The following is a 22,891-nucleotide window of genomic DNA, read 5'->3' as shown; positions in this document are numbered from 1 at the left end:
ACCCTTGGGACATGGCGTCATTTTGTTTAAAAAAATGTTTGTTTAATATAAGCGAATATTCACGTTAGTTGGTAATTAATACAGGTAGTACTATTAAAATTAGTTAGGTTTTATACCTCGTGGGTTCCCTCTGGCGCATTGCGCAGAATATGAATAAGAAAATATTTTCAAAAAACTTACTAACCGTACCTATAGTCAGTGCAGAAAGTATTCGTACAGTAGATAGTATTATATAAAACGTAGTGTTTCGATATTATTAGCCAATTTTTACAAATAATCATAAATGTTATTTTGCATGTTTAGCATATATTTTTAATGCAAAATAACAAGTTAATAATGTTGATTACTAAATACAGTAGAACTCGACTATAACGAACTTTCAAGAGACTTGGCCTGTTGTTCGTTATATGCGAGTCTTCGTTATAGGCGACCGACGAAGAGCCGTTGATTTAAGATTTCTACTTTAACCAAATGTCAAAATATACAATTTTCCGTTGAATGCGATTTTCTCAAAAACGGTACAAGATATCGATTAAAACAAGGTATATCTTTTTTTGTAGGAAAATTATGGAGAAATCCATTCATGAGACAAAAACTGATTTCGTCAACTCATTAAAAAAATGTATGAATTTCAATGAAAAATTTTTGACTTCCCCTGTATAAGGAAGACATATAAAACATCGGTTTACATATGAAAATAAGCATAACTATGAGTTATTTAAACCGTTCATCTTTCAATGTTACCATGATAATGGCTTGAAAGTTACAGCAAAAATACTTTTTTTAACTTCTTACTTTGAAAGCTAATAACTTGCTAACGAAGGCCGCTAGGGATTTTTTTATAGGAAGTACTAGCATTATTTTAGCCTCTTCTATAACCCCTAAAATTTATGACATGACATTTCCGGACACCCTATACTATATAGTATTATATGTATAGTTGGCAGTATGGTTATTGCCGGTGAATAAAAAAAAAACAGACCGCCGAAATTACCAAGAATCTTTCGTTGGTTCGTTATAACCGAATTCAAAGCTCCCGAAAAAAAAATTGGTACGTTATAACTGAGAGTTCGTTATATCCAAGTTTGTTATAACTGAATAAAAATACGTCAACTTTATAGTAACTTGGGCGGAACTTTTTTATTTGTTCGTTATAACCGAGTGTTCGTTATAGCTGAGTTTTAATATAGGGTAATTAATATAAACAACAAAAGGGACTAGAATAGAAACGCAAAAAGTATTCGTACAGATCTAAATTAATAACAAAATGAGTAAAACAGCAACAATAAATTTTGCTTCAATAACGTGTTGGGTTTCCTTTCGACTTTATTATTGCTTCTAGTCTTCTAGGCATGAAATTAACTAAATTTGATGTCAAATTTGATGATAGTTTGTTCCATTATTCTTAAAGGGCAACCTTTAACCCTTCTCTCGATGAAATAACATGATTCCTAATTTTTTTTTCCGAGATAGTCCCAAAGATGTTCAATTGGGTTGATGTCTGGTGAATGTGGAGATGTTTTTAAATATTTTGGATTATTGCACAAGATACAGAGGCTGGTGTTAAGAGCTGTGTGTTTGGGATTGTTATCTTGGTTAAATATAAAATCATCCTTAATCCCCATTTTAGTTGCACTAGCATGGAGACGGCTTTTTAAAATATTTATATACATATTTTGGTTCATTGTTCCATTTATAAAATGAAGCGATCCTATTCTTAAAGCGCTTATACTAATACCGCACCCCCGTCGTGCTTTACGCTCGGTCGCAAATTTTCTTTATTAAATTCAGTGCCCTTTTTTCGCCATACTTTAAAATATCTTTTATTTCCAGAAACTTCAAATTAGCTCTCATCAGTGAAAATCACTTTATTCCAATATGTTATGGGAGTGTTAAAATAAGTTCTAGCGAACTCTAATCATTTCTTCCGAATGACTTCATTTATAAAGTATTTTTTACGAACTACTCTGCCATTGTACCCTTTATTTCTTAAATAATTCCTAATAGTACTGGCTGAGACGTCCTTATTGTTGAAATTTTTCAGTTCTGCAGCGATTTTTTCTGCACTTATTCGTAGGTTTTCTTTTACTTTTCGTGTGATTAGACGTTCCAAGTAATCATTTATTTTTCTCGGCCATCCTGAGCGTCGTCGACTTTTTAATGTTTTTTGCAGGCAATATCTGCCTATTATGCTATGGACAATAGACCTTGATCTATTTACTATACGACTAATTTCTACCAATGATTTGCAGTCATTATGTAGTTTAAGAATTATTCGTCGCATTTCTTCTGATTTTTCGCTACCTTTACGTCCCGTGATCACAATAGATTTAATAGATAAACAAACATTTTATGTAATCGCCCCAAACGAACAGAACTAATTACCCCTATTAATTATTAATCAACTTTTTTTGATAGATCACCTCTGAAGTAGTTTAAGGTGCAAAATAGAGAAGAGTACGAATACTTTTTGCGATCACATTTTTGCATATTTTTTGGTTTATGTTCTTATTTTCGTATCGACTAAACGAATTTTTTTCTTTCTTGGTAAAAAATATATCGTAAAAAGGTCAAAGGACATTTATGATTATTTGTGTTTTTTTGTAAAAATTGCTTAATAGCATCAAAACAATACTATTTATATAAAATAATCTGGTGTACGAATACTTTCTGCACTGACTGTATGTACTATATATTATAGAACCTCTCTAAAATCATTCTGTAATTTCTATATGATTAGAACTGTTGAAATTCATCTACCGCGTTTTTCAAGGCACATTTTACCACTTAATTTGTTTGAACTTTGATAACGAATCAAATGCCGATATTTTGTTTATTTAAAATTAGTCGATAACTTACTGGTCTTTTAACTAAGGACGAGCTAAAAAGCTTGAGTTTTTACAATTTGCCAGTAAAGTCCTCGTTATTCACCTCGTTCTTTTTCAACAGTTTATCCGATGTCGCAGTGTCGCGTCGTTTGGGCACGATTACAAAAAATAATATTACTTTTGGCGATTTGAGAAAGACGCTTTTGTAGGATGACTTACACTTTATTTGTGTGCTGTTCATACGAATATTTTAGAAATTACTGTGCGTCAAAATATTGAAAACAAAATTGTTTTTTTTGTGTTGATATGTTGCCTTTTAAATCCCCGTCACTACACCACTGTGTTATACATGTCTCAGTGGCGTTTCTCGTATTTCTGGATCCAAACGTCATCAAAATCTTAGAAATAAAAACTTACTCTAGAATTCTTTGAATAACACTGCAACATTTAATTTTACACATTAGTATTCAGATAACAACTTTAATGAAGAGGTAAATAAAATCATACTTACCGCTTTTGATTTGTTGAATTTATCCACTTGTCATGGCTTTTATTTGTCTCTAATAGGGATTTTTCAGTGTCCAAAATTAAATAAATATTATTTAGAAATTATAGGTAGCTAAGGTGTATTCTAGAATGATAATGTTTTGCTTTCTCCATCGAAGTGTTAGATAGATGAATGTTGAAGGATATTTCTAATCTACGGAAAACAAAAATAATGAAACTCAAAACGATGTAAATAAATAAAAAGTGTACATTTATTCCAAAATAAACAAATGATATTGGAATGGACGGGAAATGATAGAGGATAGGGGTTTTTGCGAGTTTACACTAGTTAATTCGGTTCGAGCTTTTTGTCGCATTCTATAACGTTATACTCTATACGAGACGCCTCATTAACTAATGGAACGCTTTAAGGGGCAACGAAGTGATCCTGTTCTTTATGTTTAAAACCGGTCAAGGAGAAGTCCTTTGTTGGTTCCTCCCATGAATAACGACCGGAAATAGCGGAATCGACGATCTTTTATTAACATAATACAGAAGGTATTTAAACCTCCCTGTCTTCAACCGCCATATGGAAAACATCTGGAATGTTAACAATGTCTGCGACACTGGTATTTGTGCGATTTTTACTATATGTACGAATTTTAATATACAAAATGTCTCTGAGCAGAGTGCCATAAATTTAACCACATATTCTAGGTCCCAAAATATGAAGAAAACTTCATATATTGAAAGACGCTTCGTTTTCGATATACAGAATGTGGAAGATTCGTTTTAATGGATGTTTTTTTTAAATATTTTCGCAATGCTTCGAGAAAAAATAATGAAATTTTGCACTATATACTTTTTGTGCTCTTTCTGAATCTTTATAAATAACATTTTTCCAGGGGCAGATGATACGAGGAGATAGGCTTAAAAAGTACCTAAAATTTTTTGTACTTAATTTTATGGATGATTTTATACCAAAATGATTAAATTTGAAGATTTTTACAGAAAAGAGGTACTCTTGTTGAAAGTAGATATCTCCAACAGTTTTCGAGAACACTGAAATTTAAACAAATCAATAGATCTATGTTTTATTAAGTAAATATGAGATTTAAAACCTAGTTGGTTTTGAAATAAAATAAAAAAATATTTTTACATTTCCGTCATGACAGTATTATATTAATAAAGTCTAGTGGTTTTTCGTTGTCACCGGAACAATATTTCACTACAATTATCGTTAAAGAAAATGAATAAAAAAGAGTTTTAAATTTGATGTTTATTTAATAAAACATAATATCCAATGATTTGTTAAACTTCAATTTTCTCGAAAACTGTTGAAGATTTTGGAGCACAAAAAAGTTTGGATAGTTTTTAAATGCTACTCCCCTGTATTACCCACCCTTGGAAAAATGCAACAATTTCTTTATAGAGACCCAGAAAAAACGCAAAAAGTTATAATAAAGCATAAAATTTCATTAATTAATCTCGACATATTTCGAAAATATTAATAAAAAACCATACTGAGCAACCAATCTTCCACACCCTGTATATCGAAAACGAAGTGTTTTTCGATATATATTTACATGAAGTTTTCTTCATATTTTGGGTCCTAGAATACGTGGTTGAATTTATGGCACTCTGTTCAGAGACACCTTGTATACCTATACAGGGTATTTCAAATTCGACCCTCACCATTGGGTTCTCGGAAACTAGAGGAGATACGAAGAAGTTTAAATGGGGGCAAAATTGCGTAATCTAACGCTTGATCGAATACCATTTTCAAAATTTTAATTTTCCGAGTACTTCCGAAGATATCCGAGAAAAACTAAAAATTGGAGAATCCATTTTTATTTTTTTTTAGTGTTATTTGACAAGGAAGATTAAATCCGTAAGCACATTTTCATTGCCACTTTTTCTCAGCTACACGATGATTATGATGAATATTTAGCTGAGTTTTGTACCTTTGAAAATCTTTTTCCATTCTGCTTCAATACTTCATTTTAGGTTTTTGGTCAGTTTGGTGAGTTTGGTACTTTCGAAATGTTAATCCAAAGTTTTAAATAATGTTTTATGCGGCTGTTGTCTTTCCGGATATAACTCAAAATACATTTGAGCTGTTTTCGTACTGTTCCTATCAAATTTGTAATAAAGTCTTAACATATCTCGTTTCTCTTCATTTCTAAAGCTCATTTTCATTGCAAATCGGCGCACGCTCTAATCTCGTTTGAGGAGTTCTGTCATATAACGCGAACAAAAGAAAGTCTTTCGATGAAGTCAAGGCCAACTATGTAATTTTTTTTTTAATTTAAATATTTTGGCTTTTAAAAAAGTAAATTATAAGAAGTTTTATATCAATGAAATCAGAATGAAACGCACTATTTTTCTGTCGAAAAATCCAATATGGCGCCCATAAAAAAAAAAAGTTGATAATGGTAGCCGAAAGACGAAACGTCGGATGGCAAATCTGAATATGTCATCGTGTAGCTGAGAAAAAGTGGCAATGAAAATGTGCTTACGGATTTAATCTTCCTTGTCAAATAACACTAAAAAAAAATAAAAATGGATTCTCCAATTTTTAGTTTTTCTCGGATATCTTCGGAAGTACTCGGAAAATTAAAATTTTGAAAATGGTATTCGATCAAGCGTTAGATTACGCAATTTTGCCCCCATTTAAACTTCTTCGTATCTCCTCTAGTTTCCGAGATCCCAATGGTGAGTGCCGAATTTGAAATACCCTGTATATTAAATAATTTTTTTCTCGCAGAAAATAAATTTCTTATTCAATTAAACGTTCATGTAGTCAAGAACACTTTACAAATAGGGAGAAAGCGAGGTGACATTTTGTTCTTTAGTGTAGCCCTGTGTCTACAGTGCTACAAATAAACACCGCAACTATAAAATACGTTTATTACATAGTCCTTTTGTGACATGTTAACAAGGGATAATTTAATATAAAAAGAAACCTACCGTCGACACCCTCTATTGCTGCTCTTGCACCTCGCTAACCAGGGACTTCCTCGAGGAACTCAGATCTCCGCGCGACTTTCTCGATAACGAAGAGAATGGAGTGCTCTCTGCTTCTCTCGGCTTCCAAATCGGAGATCCTATTTAACGTCAATCGAGAAAAGTTATTTGCACAAAATCCTCAAAGTACTCAAAACAGTACCTAATTCCTCTAGTTGAACTGGATGAAATTTTTCTGGCGGATGCGACGACTGAATCAGCCGAGCTTGGCTCCCTGTACTCCCGGCTGATAGAGTCGATGTAGTACTAAAAACACAATTTTATCTCTAAAAATCTGTCGCTTTGAAAGAACAGCAAACCTTAATGTAAGATGATTGGGCGTCCTGCCTAGCGAGGCTTTAGGCTTGGAGTTTCCACCTTGGGAATCGTCCTCACCTTCAGATTTAATCGACGCATCGTTCCGGTCGTGATTCATTCTTTCATGCATTGCGTCTAATATTTGCCAAGCACAGTCAGTTTCTTTAAACCGGAAGCTAAAGCATTGCCAAACTCACCTGCCGCATCTCCAACAGTCTTGCTTCTGCTCCGGAAACCACCGGGTATATGTTCCGGTTCCTGTTCGGCGTTGGCATAGTCGATATTTCCGGCAGAGAGTCTTTGATTTTTGCTTTTCTTCTGCTTGCCGAGAGTCTGCGAACCTTGAACTATAATGTGGTGCTTTGGTCGTTCTAAAGTGTGACTATTCAAGTTTTCCATGCCTCCGGCTTTGTGGCCCGTGACGAGCAGAATTCCGGGACCGGAGCCTGGTTTCGTTGACGGTATTGACATGTTTCTCACCGACTCCCGAATGATTTGGCGAATGGTTTTAAGAAAGGCGTTGCGAAATTCAGCCGTGCTGTAAAAACATGATTTATGACAATAAATATTCAAACAATAAAGACATTACCTATTTGAAAGCACGTAAACTTTCTCAGATCGTCTTTGTAATTGACTTCTCAAGTGAATAAGCTCCCACAAAAAGTGGGAGTCCATGTCTTTAGCCGAGGAAGCGCGTACTTGGACTTCTGTCACTGGTATCAGCACTTGGTACCTAATTATCTCCACCTCGGAGGAAGCAGCCTTTGAGGCAACGCCCTAGAGAAAGCTGTTTCGGGGCGCACTGAACCAACCCAAGAAATAATCAGAACTTACCATGATTTTTTTCTTTTGACGCAAGCGCTCCTTGCATAAAAAAACAACAGCAGTCTTAAAGACGAAACACATGGCGTGCAGCTCAAGGCCTTTTTTGATTTTGCCGAGAAAATCTGAGATATTGAGCCACTCAACGCCGCCATAGTAGAGCAAGTCTCCGGGACTCAGATCAATTGTCTACAAGAATTAGTTCATGTAATACAATATGATGCCTGTGAAATTCCTTAAGAAGGAAAAGGTATCATAAAATGCCTACTGGAGTTCTGTAGTCGAAGACCAATAAAGAGGATAAGGAATTAACTCTTGATTATAGACAAGTGACAATAAGTTAAATATTAAAAAAAATTAAACATCGCATTAATATCGAACTGAGTAGCGATCTGTACAGTGATAATGGAGCTTGGAAACAATAGGGTCCGTGTTACAGTATAATTCATCTAAATATTGGAGAAATTAGTCTACATAAAAAAAGCGCCAAAAAATAGATGCCTGATAACCCATCCAGTGGTCCAATATATTAAAAATGTTAAAATATCTTTTTAATAGTAAATTTCAATATGGTTTAAAAGAAGTTACGCCTTTTTAATGGCAAAATGTAATAAAACGTGGTAAAAAAAGAAGAACGAATGTAGAGCATGGATAATTTTATTGATACGATAATGGAGCCCCTCATTAACCAAGCTAGCAATGCTAGCAGCAGCGATGATTTTCCTGAATTTGATACCAGTAATTCTAATCTAATCTAAAATATTAGTCCGAGTAATTAAGTAAAATAAAAAAATATGATATATAAAATAATATGTGTATATACCGAGTGTCCTTAGATAGGGCTGCTTATGCCACAAATGAATAAAAACAATTGAAATCTAAGATTTTGATATCAAAATAATTCTAAGCAACTTCTTCAAGTAACATTTTGCTTAAAAATAAGAAATAGAGTTACTTTACTCTTAAATCAAAACCATATTTTGAAAGATTCTGAACTCCCCGTATAGGAAAATAATTTTTTCTCAGGGTGAAAAGTGTTTTGGAACAATCAAAAACTTTTGTGAAGAGGGATTTTTTGTCTAAAAACGCAAAATTTGGTGCATTAGTGGTATAAGCAACCCTTTCTGAAAACATCTGATATATACATGTATGCATGAATAGTTAATGTTGTTTTGATTTTGACTATTCAGCAACATTTTGAACCACTGTAACCATAACGCATGTTTATCTCGGACTCATTTTTGGTGACCTACCGTGATGACTAATTTCTTCAATATTTAGATGAACTACTACTACTGAAATACAAGGAAATGACGCTCAAAAGGGGAAGCTACTTGCCTGCTTGCAGGATTTCTGGTGCTGCCGAAACAAATGGTCAAATATCGCACCATATTCCTCATGAATTCGTTGCATTTCGTTAATGTGTTCGGCCACTTTCTCCATCCCCTTAAGAGCCTCTGTAAATGCAACTTGATTCAGATCTGTAATGAGAAAACCTAAGGGTCGCCTCTTACCGACTAAGTGCTGATGCTCGTCGCTGTTTGGTTCAGTCAGGTTCCTAAACTGTTGCAACAGCAACGGATACTTCAATATCCTTTGTATTGGTTTGATTAAGTAGGATTCCAAGGTGGAAGAGTGTTGCTGTTTAGGGTTTCTCGATATGAGGAATTCTTGAAGTGCCTGATTTCCTTCATCTAAATCAATTTATAGGTACTTGCCTGGTTTTATTCTTTATTCAATTAGTGCTTACTTGGATGTAAAACTTTTTGAGCTTTGCTATGACTGGCGCAAAATGAACTATACAATTTGAAATGATTGACGTAATACAAGAAGGCACTTCCGATGGAGAACAAAATATTCTGAAAATAAGCGGGAAAATCTCGAATTATCTGAAGAGAAGCATAACTTCTAAGGTAGCTAATTATTACCTTGAAAAGATGCGGATATTCAAACTTATGAAAATCGGGTTCTAGTTCGATGGCTTCTTCAAGATTCCTTAGAAACTGCCTCTGGAAAGCAACAATTTCTTGGATATTTCCAAATAGCGCGTTGATTTCCGCGTTCGACAAAAATGTCTCCTTTTTCAAAGGTTCCAAGTAGTTTTCCAATAAACTATTCAGGTGCTGTAAACGAATCAGCTGAATAGGAGCTTTCGTTTGTCTCATAAATATGCTACCTTGACGTATGTTTTCTCCGTGTCGACTAATTCCATAATGACCTTCCGAAGTTTCTCGGAATCGGAAAGTTGCCTGTTAGGGGTTGATATTACGGTTTGGGAATTTTGATTCGCCAACTTTCGGGACTCTATTGGGGACCGACAGAAACCGGTAACCTGCAACAGTCACGCTATGGTAGAAAACTTCGTTTTATAACATTGGCCGGCATATAAAAATCATAAGAATCGCACAATAATCAGTGATTGTAACCCAATCACTTACCTGTTCAGCACTCTTCAACAAGTTCTCAATCTCAAACGAATTAGTTCTAGAGGAAACCTTCATGGAACCATCTGCCGAGGCGCCTTGGTGTTCAGTGGTTTCCCCAATATACCGGTCCTTTCCTGGGGCTGGAACAATAAGTCCGGAAATCATCTCCTCACTTATAGCTGGCGGCTCTGTGGGCGGCGGAGGACAAACCAGACTCTCAATGATGTCGTCCGTAGCCCTCAGCATGCCAGTAATATCCGGAGGTTCGGTGCGGGAGGAACGCATCATCATGCACAGAGAGAGTTCTTCCTGAAGGACGCTCTCCAGGTACATCATGTCCAGGTCCGAGACAATCGAGCCGTTGATTACCATTATTTCATCGCCTTTTATGATACCTGACAAGTCTAGAATGAGTGCAAATGTCTTCTAAAGGATCTTAGGAAGCACCGTTTTGCATGGCGACGCTCTTGTCCTCCACTCGGCTGACATAGCAGCATAATTCGTCCTGCCTATCTGCGTTTTCGACCAATTCGGCTTCGACACTAAACCCCCACATTTGCTCCAAGGTGCTTCGGGATAGTTCAACTTGGTACAGGATTTTGGCACATACTTCCACCACTTCGTGGGTGTGCAACTGCGTCATAGATAATACATAGCATTATACAGGGTGACACGAATTTTTATAGCAGGATTTTAACTACGTATTCTGCACAAAAATAATATTAGTTTGTTATATAAACTAGAGGACGTTTTAGAACTATGAGGTCAAACTTCTAGCGATTGTTCAGTGCAATATTAGAAGATATTTGAGCATAAGAATTGGTATCTTCAAATATCTCCCTGAGGCGTTCCAGCCTTATGACGCTTTAAGACAGTTATGTGCAAAAATGTTTTTATCAAGTTTTAGTACGTTTCATTTTAATTTATTTGTACAAAATAATACTACAATTTTTGCTCAGAATGTAGTATTTAAACTTTATTGCATCTGTTCAAGCAACATAGATAGTTTCTGCGGACTTGGCTAAAAATTTGATAATCGTTTTAAACGGCTTTAAATATCGCAGTGATTCGTGCAATCCGGTCTTCCTCTGTTTTCACTGTTCTTTCATAAATCAGAAACTTTACATGTCCTCACATAAAGAAATCTAAAGGTGTTAGATCGGGTTACTTAGGAGGCCACGGAACTGGACCATCTCTGCAGATCCAACGTTGTCCGAACTGATGTTACAAATACTGACAGGTTTGAATAAAAACGTGCGCAGGCGCATCATAATGTTGCAGTCACACATGCTGTCGAACGTTTAATGGGACGTTTTAAAAAAGTTCCGGCAGAACGTCTTGTAGAAAACGCCTGTAGATATGCTCCATTAAAAGATTGGGCATCAGGTACTTAATTAATCCCCCCAACCAAATGGTTATCAACAATACCGGCTAACACGTTAACAAATCGACGTTGCTGATGACTTCCGGCAAATATCGCGTGTGGATTTTTTCGGCCAAACCTGGCTGTTCCTATTGTTGAATGTGCTATAATATATCATGTGAAACTGGCTTTATCCGTCCATAAAATAAAAAGTAAAAAATTAGTTTGCTCGACAATCTGATGAAGCAGCCATTGACAAAATTGAACTTTTGGCTGATAATCGGCTGAGGTCAAACCTTGAACTTTTTTTAAATGGTATGGATAAAGTTGTTCATGTAGTACCGGCCAAACGGAAACGTAATTTCCACCCATATCCTGCACAACTTGATGAGTGTTAGTCGAAGGCTCATCTGCAACTCGAAAAGAACTTCTTTCTCTAAATGGATCGTTCTTACTGTTTTTCTGCACCAGTATCGTGTGTTAGGTTTTAAAGTGCTGGTTTGGGTAAGTCATTTATGAATTGCAATAAACTTTTTGTACTCAGGATGTCGCTTTGAAGGATACCATTCTTGACAAGGCCATGCAGCAGCGTTTGCGTTGCAACTTGTTCCATATGCCTGATGCACATCTGCCAGTTCTTAATTGATGTAGTCCTCCATAAAGACCGATTATTTTGCGAACTTTTTAAAATTTGCAAAACTAACAAGTGAACATGTGAAATTAACGATCAATAATTTCAGGTGTTAGTCTTGGCTAAATAAACATTTAGCAAAATGTACTTAACAGGTGCATTCAAATTCAAGGACATTTTGAATAATTTCTGTAGTATTATTTTGTACAAACAAATTCAAATAAAACGTACTAAAACTCGATAAAACATATAATATTTTTGCACATAACTGTTTTAAAGCATCCTAAGGCCGTAGCGCCTTAGGAAGATATTTGCGGACACGGGTTCTCATCTTCAGATGTCTTCTATTGTTGCACTCAACAATCCCTAGAAGTTTGTTCCCAGAGTTCTGAAACATCCTGTATATTGAAGAAATGCTTTATTAAGGAAATACAGGGCGTCGAAGTTTTATACTTTTTTCAATTTATCTTTTATAGTTCCCAATATTTTTTAGATATTTAGCACAAATTTTGAACATCAATTACTCTTTAGGATCTACATAATTAAATAATACTAGATGATTGTGAAAATCTACAGGGTGATATTTTTGGGGGGTTGGGAATCATTTTATCGCCCAAAACTTTTTTGTAGTGCACCACATAGTATTTCATTTTAGAAATTTAAATTACTTGTTTCATTTAGAAACTTTTGTATGTTTCGACCATTTTTGTATCTGTCATCGTTTTTCAGTGATTTTCAAAATGGTGAAGTTGCTACTTTTTTCATCTAGTAGGCTTTATTGGTTTCTGATATTTTAACTATGACGTCATAAACAATAGAAGTTTGACATATGTCAAGTCTGTGCTATTATGTTTACAAACAATATTTAAATAATGCATGATGCCTTTTCGATTTTCTAACGAAATACATGTAGACATGTATTTCTTGTACGGGTTGTGCGATCGTAATTCTTCTAGTGCAGCTCGCGAGCACCGGAGAAAATGTTCAAATACACAACAGCTGCATCCAAAGCATTTTTATGAAAGTGCATCAAATGTTTCAAGCCAATGGTTCAAATCAAATTGGAGTTGATGAGTACAACCGGCAAAGACGTGGAAGCTTAGAGGCAAGAATCTTAAATGCTTTTGAAAGTGACCGTCAATTAAATACACGTCGAGCGTCCAGGCAATGCAATACTATTCTAAAAGCACAATATGGATTACATTAAAACAAAACAATATGCACCCATATCATTTGCAGCCGGTACAAGGATTACTGCCCAGAGGTTCCGAAGCAGTCCCGTTCGTTGTTAAATGAAGCAGACAATCATCCTGAATTTCTTAAAAAAATTATGTAGACACACGAGTCGTGTTTCACTAAATGTGGCATTGTTAACTTCCGCAACTGTCACGTACCAGATAATAAAAATCCCCATCTCATTTGTCTACGAAATTTCCAGCACGAATTTAGTGTAAACGTTTGGATGGAAATGTTTGGCGATTTTTTGTTGGGACCATATATCTTACTCCACAGATTAAATGGACAATTGTTTTTAGAGTTTTTAAATGCTGAGCAGGAAAACATGCTGGAAAATATCCCTTTCCAACAAACAATAAGAACACATTTTCAATTAGACGGATGTCTTTCACATTATTTTCTGGTGGCGGAGAACTGGCTAAATGAAAACTATGAGAGTGAGATAGATCGGTCGTAAAGGATCAATTGCTTGGCCTCCTCGATCGCCTGATCTAACACCTTTTGATTTTTATGTTTAGGAGTTTATGAAGGAAAATGAGTAGTCTACTCTTGTAAACTCTCAAGAAGAACTTATAAGACGAATAAGAAATTCTGCAATTAAAATAATTGCTCGAAATTTGAGATATGTTCAGCGTTCTTTATGGCGACGTTCTAATTTATAAGTAGAACGTAATAGCGATCATTTCCAACAATTTCTGTAAGAAAAATGATTTGATATTGATTTAAATTATTTTATTATCGAATAAATCATCGCTGTTCAATTTATTCTATATCTGAAATTACTTAAAATTATTCTTGTCTACTCTAATTTTTTATTTCTCTTCTGTTAAAAATCCGCTTTACTCTCAGATCGTCAATATATAAATCCTTACTCCGGTTTACACCATAGAAGTATCACAAAATCTAATGTCAGTAAGATGTCAGAAATATCAGGACCAACTAAACCTACTTGATGAAAAAAATAGCAACTTCACTATATTGCAAAATAACTGAAAAACGGTGACAGATACTAAAATAGTCAAAACATATAAAAGTTTCTAAATTGGACAGGTAATTTAAATTTCTAAAATTCAATTTTATGTAATGCATCACAAGAAAGTTTTGGACGATAAAATGAGTAATAACCCCAAAAATATCAACCTGTAGATTTTCACGATCATCTTGTATTATCTAATCATGTAGACCTCAAAGGGTAACTTATGCTGAAAATTTGAGTTAAACATCTCAAACACTATGGGAGCTATAAAAGATAAATTTGAAGAAATATAAAACTTCAACACGCTGTATTTCTTTAATAAAGCATTTCTCGAATATACCGTGCGGCTCTATATTAAACGTAACGGCGTTAATTAATAGGCATTTAAATAAGATGAAACGAGACTGGCATAGTGGGTTTTTTTATTCGTTTATGGGAGGCAAGCAGAGCCAGAAAAATAACTTATAGTATATTTCCTAACTCGTTTCTGTAATTTTCCTATCACAGAAGGCTTCCTTAATGTCCCGATTTTTGCCACGCCCTGAATTTGATGTCTTTCTGCCTTTTGATGTGGGATGTCTGTTTATTTATCCAAATGAATTCTAATGATATTGAATCAGAACATTCAGCGATTCATCTTATGAATATACAGCGCATGTAAAAAAATTGCAACACGTTTATAACTTTCGTAAACCTGATATTTTTTTAAAACGCTTAAACACGTATAATTTTATAAAAAAAGACATTTAATGCATTATTTTCGATGTTCAAATTTTTCACCCCTATCCAGCTACCCCTATTAACTTTTTATTTTCAAGTGAAGAAGTACCCATTGTAATATATCAAATGAAAGGTAATTCAATATGGCATACAACGGTATACTCAGAACTAAAATCTACAGTTTGCTTAAAAGATAAAATTATTAGATACAAAATGAAGTAACTCACTATTACATCAAACAAAACTGAAATTCCTACAATAAATGCTCAAATTAAGCTCCAGTAATAATATGGCGCTGACTCAGTTGCTCCTCGAATTATGCAATTATCCAGTGTTGCTTCTGTTATTAACTCTAATTTTGTTTACATTCTAAGACGTAAATCATTTAAATTTTGTGGTCTATTTTTGTAAACAAAACCTTTTAAATGACCCTACAAAAAATCGAGGAATGTAAAATCTGGAGATCGTGGCGGCTATTCTATTGCGCCTCTTCTACCTATTCATCTCCTAGTGAAAAACTCATCAAAATACTCTCTCTCGGCCATAGCATAGTGTGATGGTATATTTTGTTAAAACCAAATAATGTTGGCGACTTGTTTCCCTTTTCCTGCAGGAAAAATTGAAGCGATCGATGGCACTATTTCGTCTTGCAATAAGTACAAGTATGATACGTTGTTAAAGTTCCCCTCTATGAAAAATGAACCGACGAACTGGTGGCCGATTTTATCCATCCATACATTAAGTTTTTGCGTTTGTTGTGTATGCAGAGTCTGCATCCAATGAAGATTGTTTGTAGATCAGTAACGACAATTATATCGTTGAATAGATCCATTTAAGCAAAATGCTGCTTCGTCCGAAAATAAAATTCTAAGAAAAGAACCTATTATCCTGAATGCCTTTTTCTTGCATCAATTCACAAAATTGCATCCTGCGATCAAAATCTTCAGGCGTCAACACTTGTGTAAGGGGAATTTTGTATGAATGAAATTTTTCTCGTTTTAAAAGATTTCTTACTGCTTTTGCAGATATATGAAATTCATCGGCAAGTTCGCTAGTAGACTGTATGGGGTTTTTATGAATAGGTTAAAGAATGTCTAGTGCTTTATCGCCTTCAATTTCTGTTCGAGGTCTTCCACATTTTGGAGCAGCTTTCACACTTCCAGTGTGTTGAAATTTTTAATTAATCCAACAAACTACATTTTCATCAATAGGTCGGTTTGTATATTTCTTATTAAATATAGGGCACAACTCTTCTTAAGTTCTTTTGCGTTCTCCATACCCAAAAAGTTTAAAATTTCAATTTTTTGCTTCTTAGATAAAAGATTCAATTTTTTGATATTATAACTGTTGTAGGTGCCTCACAACATAATTCAACTAAATCATGAATCCTGCGAATACCAAAATATTTTGTATCTAAAAAATTGTTTGCATTGAAGACGATTTGGAATTTCTACGTCTTTTCATCATTTATTCACTCTCTTTAAAAGTGAAATAAGAGTTTATTATCTGTTTAGGAAGTAAAGATTAAAACTTTTAATCTTTTTAGGATATTGACTTTGTTTTGTTTTTTCTATAGATCCAATTTTAGTTCTGAGTATACCGTTGTATCCCTTATTGAATTACCTTTTATTTGATATACTACAATGGGCACCTTTCTGTTTGAAAATAAAAAGTTAGTTGGGGTAGCTGGATAGCAGTGAAACATTGAACATCGAAGATAATGCATTAAATTCCTTTAGAGCTGTTTTACTCAAAAACTAGTCAATAGATTTTGAATCGCAATACACCACTAAATGCAGTTGTGAAAGACACTTATTTTGAGGTCTCACTTGACTCATGTTTCAACTTAAAAAATCGGCCAATTTGGGCTACCGGTGACTTAAGCAACATTTGGAAAAGTAAATAAATGTCAAAAGATAGTATTTTTTGTCCTATTTAATGTTATTAAATTTTAAAAAAATTGTTCATATTTTAACTTGCAAAAAAATTAATAGTATGGTGGGGGTGATAATCAGAGCTGCGCAGTGGTTTATACGACAAACTAATATTATTTTATGCGTAGAATACGTGGCTAAAGTCCTGTTACAAAAAGCCAGGACACCCTGTATAATTACATAGCAGAGATGCACTTGATGCGGAGACATGCCACACAGAATACTCACATAAGTCTCTATTAAGTCGCTACGATGTGGCACAAAGTAATTATGGTCCTCCATTTCCCTGCGCTTCTTGACGCGTACGAAGTGCTCAGCCGGATTCAAATTTTTACGGGCGCAGGCACTCGACAGAAACTCTTCTACTGACATGGACTCTCGTACGAATACAGTCGTGGTGACTTGGTCGGGGAGAGACACCTTAACGTTCTTTTCAGTCTCATCTCTAGAATTGATCTAATAATCCAGAGACGTTACACCTTGATATCAACTTTGAACAATCATGCACGTACTTGCAAAGATCGTCTACTTGATCCGCTATTAGACCTGGACAACAAAGGGGGCCGTCGTTTGGTGGCACCCCTCCCAGCTAACAGATTGTTAAGGAGAGAAGGGCTGCGGGCGCATATAAACGCATGGAATGATGACACAGTGAAAACCCCCAACTTATTCAGAGTGTTCTTCGTTGCTCTAGAAACGTGGGTGAGGAGAGACTAGAATATCGAATAATTAGTATATAACAGAGCTCGAGACTCAGTTAAATACTTTCGGATTAGGTAGTTCTCCACTCTGAAGGCTGGCCATATAGCATCGCAACCGGAACTGCTCGCAATGCAGCCGCTCTAAGTTTTCCTCCCATTGCATCACTTGGTTGCACAGTTGTTGTCGGGCATCCATGTCCACTACCACGGTTTGCTGCATTTCGGCCATGTGTTTCAGCTTGTAGTCCTTTAAATGGGAACAAATATGTACAGGGAGTTGCGAAATGTTGGTCAAAAAATTCTAAGACAGGTTCAAAATTCCTGTAATTTCCCATAAACATAGGTCTGGAAATGGCTGGTTGCATACTGTGGGCTCTAAAAAACATGGAGGTTACTCACCGTTTCAATGGCTTTCTCAAGGCGGAATATTTCTTCCTGAAGCAGGTGCAGTGTACCAGTTTTGCCGCGATGGCGTGCAAATGCTGCAGCACATGCGCTGTGTATACTATTCACCCAATTTTCTAGCTCAACCTGAAGAAAAATGCGAACCTTCAAGGTATTGCCCTAATAGCACAAGATGCAAGGATAGTCTCAGAAGTACCCGACCTAACACTTAAAGAAAAAAATTTGGAAAATATTCCATTATTTCGCAAAATAGTCTCCTTTGAGATTGATATACCTTTCTCAACGATGTTCTATGGCTCCGATATCCTGTTTATAGTAAGAAGCTTCGAATGCTTTAAAATACGCATCAACCTCAGACTCCACTTCTTCGTTATTGGTAAATTTCTTTCCGTCGAGCCATTTTTTCAAGTTTAGAAATAGAAAATTATCTGACGAGACCAAATCTGGCGAGTAGGATGGGTGAGGAAAAAGTTCGAATCTAAGTTGATTGATTTTAGCCATTGCGATAACGGAAGTGTGGACTGGTGTGTTGTCTTAATGAAACAAGACTTCCTTTTTCGCCAAATGCGATCGTTTTTTGTTAGTTTTTCCGCCAAACGCTGCAATAAATTTGCATAATAATATTCTCCATTTATTGTTTTTCCTTTAGGGAGATAGTCAATAAAAACCCCACGTGCATCCTAAAAAACTGACGTCATCTCCTTTCCTGCAGATGGAACGGTTTTCGTTTTCTTTGGAGCTGATTCTCCCCTTTGAGTCCATTGTTTTGACTGTTTTTTCGTCTCAGGTGTAAAATGATGGACCCATGTTTCATCCATGATTATAAATCGACGCAAAAACTCGGCTTTAGTGCTACGAAACTTTGCGAAACATTCCCTTGAAACATCCTCACAGCGCTGTTTTTGTTCAATTGTGAGTAATCTCGCCACCCATCTTGCGCACAGCTTCTTCATATCTAATTGTTCGGTCAAAATGCGATGTACAGTACTTTTTTAAATGTCTATCGTGTCTGTTAACTCCCCCAATTTCAGCCGACGGTCTTCCAGTATAGTTTTGGGGATTTCGATCACAATTTCTGGAGTGGTCACTTCACTGGATCGACCACTGCAGAGTTTGTCTTGGCAGCTCCTACGAACGCGTATAAATTTTGCCACATTTACAGTTGTTAAGGAAGGATCAGATTTCCCCAGAGTAGAATCTAACTCTGCTTTGATGTTGGATGGACTAAGACTTTTCAAACGAAAATATTGAATCACGTATCGATGACCAATTTTTTCCACATTCCCAAAATCTTTAAAATCGTTCGTTAAAAACAGCTCCAAAGGAAACACAAATCAACATAGCACCTTCAAACTTTAAACGCAAGCTTTTTAAAATTAGGTCTTTGTAATAAAGGCAAATTTTTAACCATCTATGTATATGTCAAGTTGGGTACTTCGAGGACTATCCTCGTATCTTATTCTTAAAAACTTTTTTATGCCGATATTGCGTATAAATCAGTCGCCATAAAGATATCTTAGGCCCGGTTTTTCAAACTCCTGATATTGTTGCCAGCAAGATAATTCCTATAGGAACGACGAAACTAGAGGAGAGCATTGATCAATTTCTCAATATCCGTGGAAATGTTACTACTGGCAAAGCCACAAGGAGTCTACTGGACCTCAAATGGATCTCTTAAAGATGACTTACTTATGCCGATGGATGGTACGTCTTACCGCTTCAAGTTATAAAACATTTCGTTCAGACGCACAGAGATGACTTAAAAATGTGTTATACAAACATCTTTGTCATCTATCCTAAGCTCTATAGACATTTTATAGATGTCTGAAAGTCGGGAACAGGCACGTTCACACGTCTGCATATCCTCCCTTTCATAATGAATTAGGCCAGATTACTTACCTGACAAGGAGCCTGAAACAGGTAAGCATCTCCAAAGGCGGTACTCAAACAGAAAATGAAATCCCTTTTCGGATGTTCGGGGATGGGCTGCATTATGGCACCGTCCACGATAATTAGATGTTTCGGGGCGGCTTCTACGCTCCTTCCCTCCCTCGATTCACAGGGATAGAAGAGTAAAGTGGTGCCCTTCAGACAAACCCAGTAGCCCTTCCAGCCTCGTTTCCGAGCCAACTCGATTTGATGCTTTTTGCGGAGCAGCCATTTCTTGACGCTCAGGAAGCTGAAAAACGAAAACTTGCACCAAGGACCTAATAATTGCATTAGTCATCTGCGGCACAGGATTAAACACAAAAGACCGCAGTTCCTTTTGATGGGCAAAATTGCTGGCGGACAATTACCTACTCGACGGATGATTAATTCGGGCAAATTTCAACTGAGCCATCAGCGAACAAAGACATCAATCATTTGGGGAAAATCTTGGATTTTATAGTAAATACGGAGGTAGTTTTGTGTGACGCGGTTTTATTGCAGCACAAAGGATATAAGAAGAAAAATCCATTAATTTCAATAAGCCCAGCGTGGCTGGGCTGGATCATTAGCTTCATCCATACATTAAAGTAATTGTATTGTAATTTCTCAGAACTTAAGACAATAGCGAGGCCACAGGTGTGATGTAAACATGCCCATAGGATATTTTATAGAAGCGTTCCAGCGAAACCCCTGATGGTTTACTTATATTTCTCATATTACGAGTTTCGTCGCTCTCGCACTCAGACCCTTCTCAAACTAATATCGATATTTAATGGTGTTCTAAATCACTAGAGCTGTAAATTAAGCTGAATTTAGGGGTCGTGGACAACCGAAATATAGGGTGGAACAGTCAAATGGAATAAATTCAATATCTGCATATTTCGATATATGTGAAAAAAATACCGAAACCCCCTTCACGTAACAATTGCAAGCCCAAACTTTTTAAATTGGAAGCATGGGTTTGTGATAGCTCAATTAAAAGTTTTTCTCATTGTCTATTTAAAACTGCTATGATTTTAAACTTTATTGCAAAGAATAATAGAGAAAAATAAATTCATATAATTGACAGCATTCTCTACAATAAACTTAAAACTTAAGAACTAATACCATTTCGTTATTGATTATGTAATAAAATAGTAAAATAAATGAATCCCAATCTTCTGTGAGATGTCCAAAATGCATCCCTCGAACCTCTTGACAGTATCCTAACCGTAACTAAAAATGTCTTCTAACATTAATCAACGTCTGAGACGTAACCCATCTAATCGCAAGCGTTATTCTTCTTTTTAAGTTGGCTAAATTACGTGGTTTAGTTTTGTAAACCACACTCTTCACATGTCCCCATAAAAACAAATTTAATGGACTAAGATCAGGTGATCGTGCTGGCCATGTTAGCGATTCTCGCTTCCCTATCCACCGATTTGGAAAAGTTAAGTCGGGGTGTATTAAGATTGATTTATTATGTGATTTTATTACATCATTAATAATGAAGTGACATTAATTAATAAGTTTTTAGTTTGTTGTAGAGAACTTCGTCAATTACATGACTTTTTTCAACATTTTTTACATGATTATTCTTTCAAATAAAGTTTAAAACCCTAGCAATTTTGAATAGAAAATGAAAATACCTTTTAAATGAGTTATCACAAACCCATACTTCCAATTTAAAAATTTTGCTATTGAAATTGTCACACAAAGGCGGTTGAATTTAAAAATGAAATTTTTACGTTACAGAATATAATTTTAGAATCTAAAATTGATGTATTTCGGCATTTTTTTCGCATATGTCGAAAGATGCAATTTGGCTGTTCCACTCTATAGAACAGACTTATTGGGACCAATGCTCTTGGACGACGACCTGAAAACCCCCTTCGCGACCAAAAAACGGAAAAACGAACTTCCTCGGTTTAATTTTGCACAGTTATTATTTCATTAAGGCACGCCACAGGGCAAATAAATAAAACGATTATAATAATAACAACATAAATTGAATCATAATCCACTTCCCGTTACTTAAAACTTCTACAACTCTTGTCGATTAAATTAGTTAAACCTGAGCAGCCTCTGGACAAAAACGTTGTTCCAAGATTACCGGAAGAAAAATGTTGTGGTTAACATTGACCCTGTTATTGGTGGTTGGTGCAAACTGTGAAGTGAATAGTGATGATTTTGAGCAGTGGGTGCTAGATCCTACGAAAAACGCTTCTGAAAGTCTGACGTTATGTGAAGCTGAGGGAGTCCGAGTGAAGAAATACACGGAGGAGCTAGATCTGCGACCATTAACATGCGCCACTAATCTTACTGTGCTCATAGTCGATGGTATTGGGCTCAAAACCGTAACAAATAAATCCTTAGAGGCCCTGCCAAAGTCAGTGCAGAATTTGAGCATTGTAAATAACAACATCAGAGCAATTAATGGGCTGACCTTTGCCAATCTCACAACCAAACATCTGAATTTATCCTCCAACAACATAGAGCTCATCGACCCCACCGCCTTCGACTTCTTGACTGCTTTAGAACTCTTGAATTTGGACAACAATAAAATCGCTATCTTCAACTTCACCTTCGTAGAGTGTCCTAAGCTAAAGATGATTTCCATGAAGCACAATCTGATAAAGAAGCTGTCAGAGGGCACGTTAAAGAACGTGAAACACAACGTTCTAACGGTGCTGCTCAGCTACAACCAGATCACTGAAGTTCATAAGTCGGCCTTCGATGTGAAACAGTTCCACGAAGTGCACCTGGATCACAACCAGCTCGGCAACGCTCAGTTGCTGATTAGGCTCGTTAAAGCTGAGCTCGTGGACCTCTCTCAAAATAACATCACTTGTCTGCCTAAGGAATTTATGGAAAACGGGCTAAGCAAGATCAAAACTCTGAATTTGACTGGTAACCCGCTGGAGTGCCATTGTTTGCACGATTTGAGGAGAAAAATGCGCAAGAACGTAGAGTTCCAGAAGATGTCCCCCTTAGTGCAGAATATTAATTTAATTTTACCAAAGAATGATACCACTAAATGTTAGTTTATAGACGTAAATATGTTTTACAGTGCTTACTAAATATTAATAATTCAGACATGCTCTTATTTAGAGGGTTGTTATTGTATTTCT

At 35.8% G+C, this 22,891-nt stretch overlaps 2 protein-coding genes across 4 annotated transcripts in view; one reads left to right on the top strand and one right to left on the bottom strand.

The window, feature by feature from the left end:
• Positions 1-6,210: 6,210 nt before the first annotated feature.
• sif (still life) overlaps positions 6,211-22,891 on the bottom strand; it is a 35,828-nt gene continuing 19,147 nt past the window's right edge. For all 3 annotated transcript variants that reach the window (XM_066402570.1, XM_066402571.1, XM_066402572.1), the window contains 18 exons: positions 19,752-20,031; positions 17,847-17,978; positions 17,512-17,694; positions 17,259-17,459; positions 16,975-17,202; positions 10,334-10,520; positions 9,899-10,281; positions 9,637-9,792; positions 9,389-9,583; positions 9,211-9,319; positions 8,975-9,154; positions 8,799-8,917; positions 7,473-7,649; positions 7,228-7,415; positions 6,836-7,176; positions 6,641-6,773; positions 6,484-6,587; positions 6,211-6,421 (listed from right to left, as the gene is read on the bottom strand). In XM_066402570.1, the coding sequence (XP_066258667.1) occupies positions 6,297-6,421; positions 6,484-6,587; positions 6,641-6,773; positions 6,836-7,176; positions 7,228-7,415; positions 7,473-7,649; positions 8,799-8,917; positions 8,975-9,154; positions 9,211-9,319; positions 9,389-9,583; positions 9,637-9,792; positions 9,899-10,281; positions 10,334-10,520; positions 16,975-17,202; positions 17,259-17,459; positions 17,512-17,694; positions 17,847-17,978; positions 19,752-20,031 (3,421 nt within the window). In that variant the 3' untranslated portion in view covers positions 6,211-6,296. The remainder of the gene's footprint in view (positions 6,422-6,483; positions 6,588-6,640; positions 6,774-6,835; positions 7,177-7,227; positions 7,416-7,472; positions 7,650-8,798; positions 8,918-8,974; positions 9,155-9,210; positions 9,320-9,388; positions 9,584-9,636; positions 9,793-9,898; positions 10,282-10,333; positions 10,521-16,974; positions 17,203-17,258; positions 17,460-17,511; positions 17,695-17,846; positions 17,979-19,751; positions 20,032-22,891) is intronic.
• Positions 21,830-22,870, top strand: LOC136417079 (carboxypeptidase N subunit 2-like). Its single transcript, XM_066402576.1, has one exon. The coding sequence runs from the start codon at positions 21,884-21,886 to the stop codon at positions 22,802-22,804; it is 921 nt and encodes a 306-aa protein (XP_066258673.1). The 5' UTR covers positions 21,830-21,883; the 3' UTR covers positions 22,805-22,870.

This window comes from Euwallacea similis, chromosome 26, assembly GCF_039881205.1.
Source record: "Euwallacea similis isolate ESF13 chromosome 26, ESF131.1, whole genome shotgun sequence".
Lineage (NCBI taxonomy): Eukaryota > Metazoa > Arthropoda > Insecta > Coleoptera > Curculionidae > Euwallacea > Euwallacea similis.
This window is presented reverse-complemented; position numbering and strand designations above follow the sequence as displayed.

What these genes read in the sequence shown, in the direction of transcription:
- LOC136417079 (XM_066402576.1), top strand. Translation starts at nt 21,884, where the DNA reads ATGTTGTGGTTAACATTGACCCTGTTATTGGTGGTTGGTGCAAACTGT.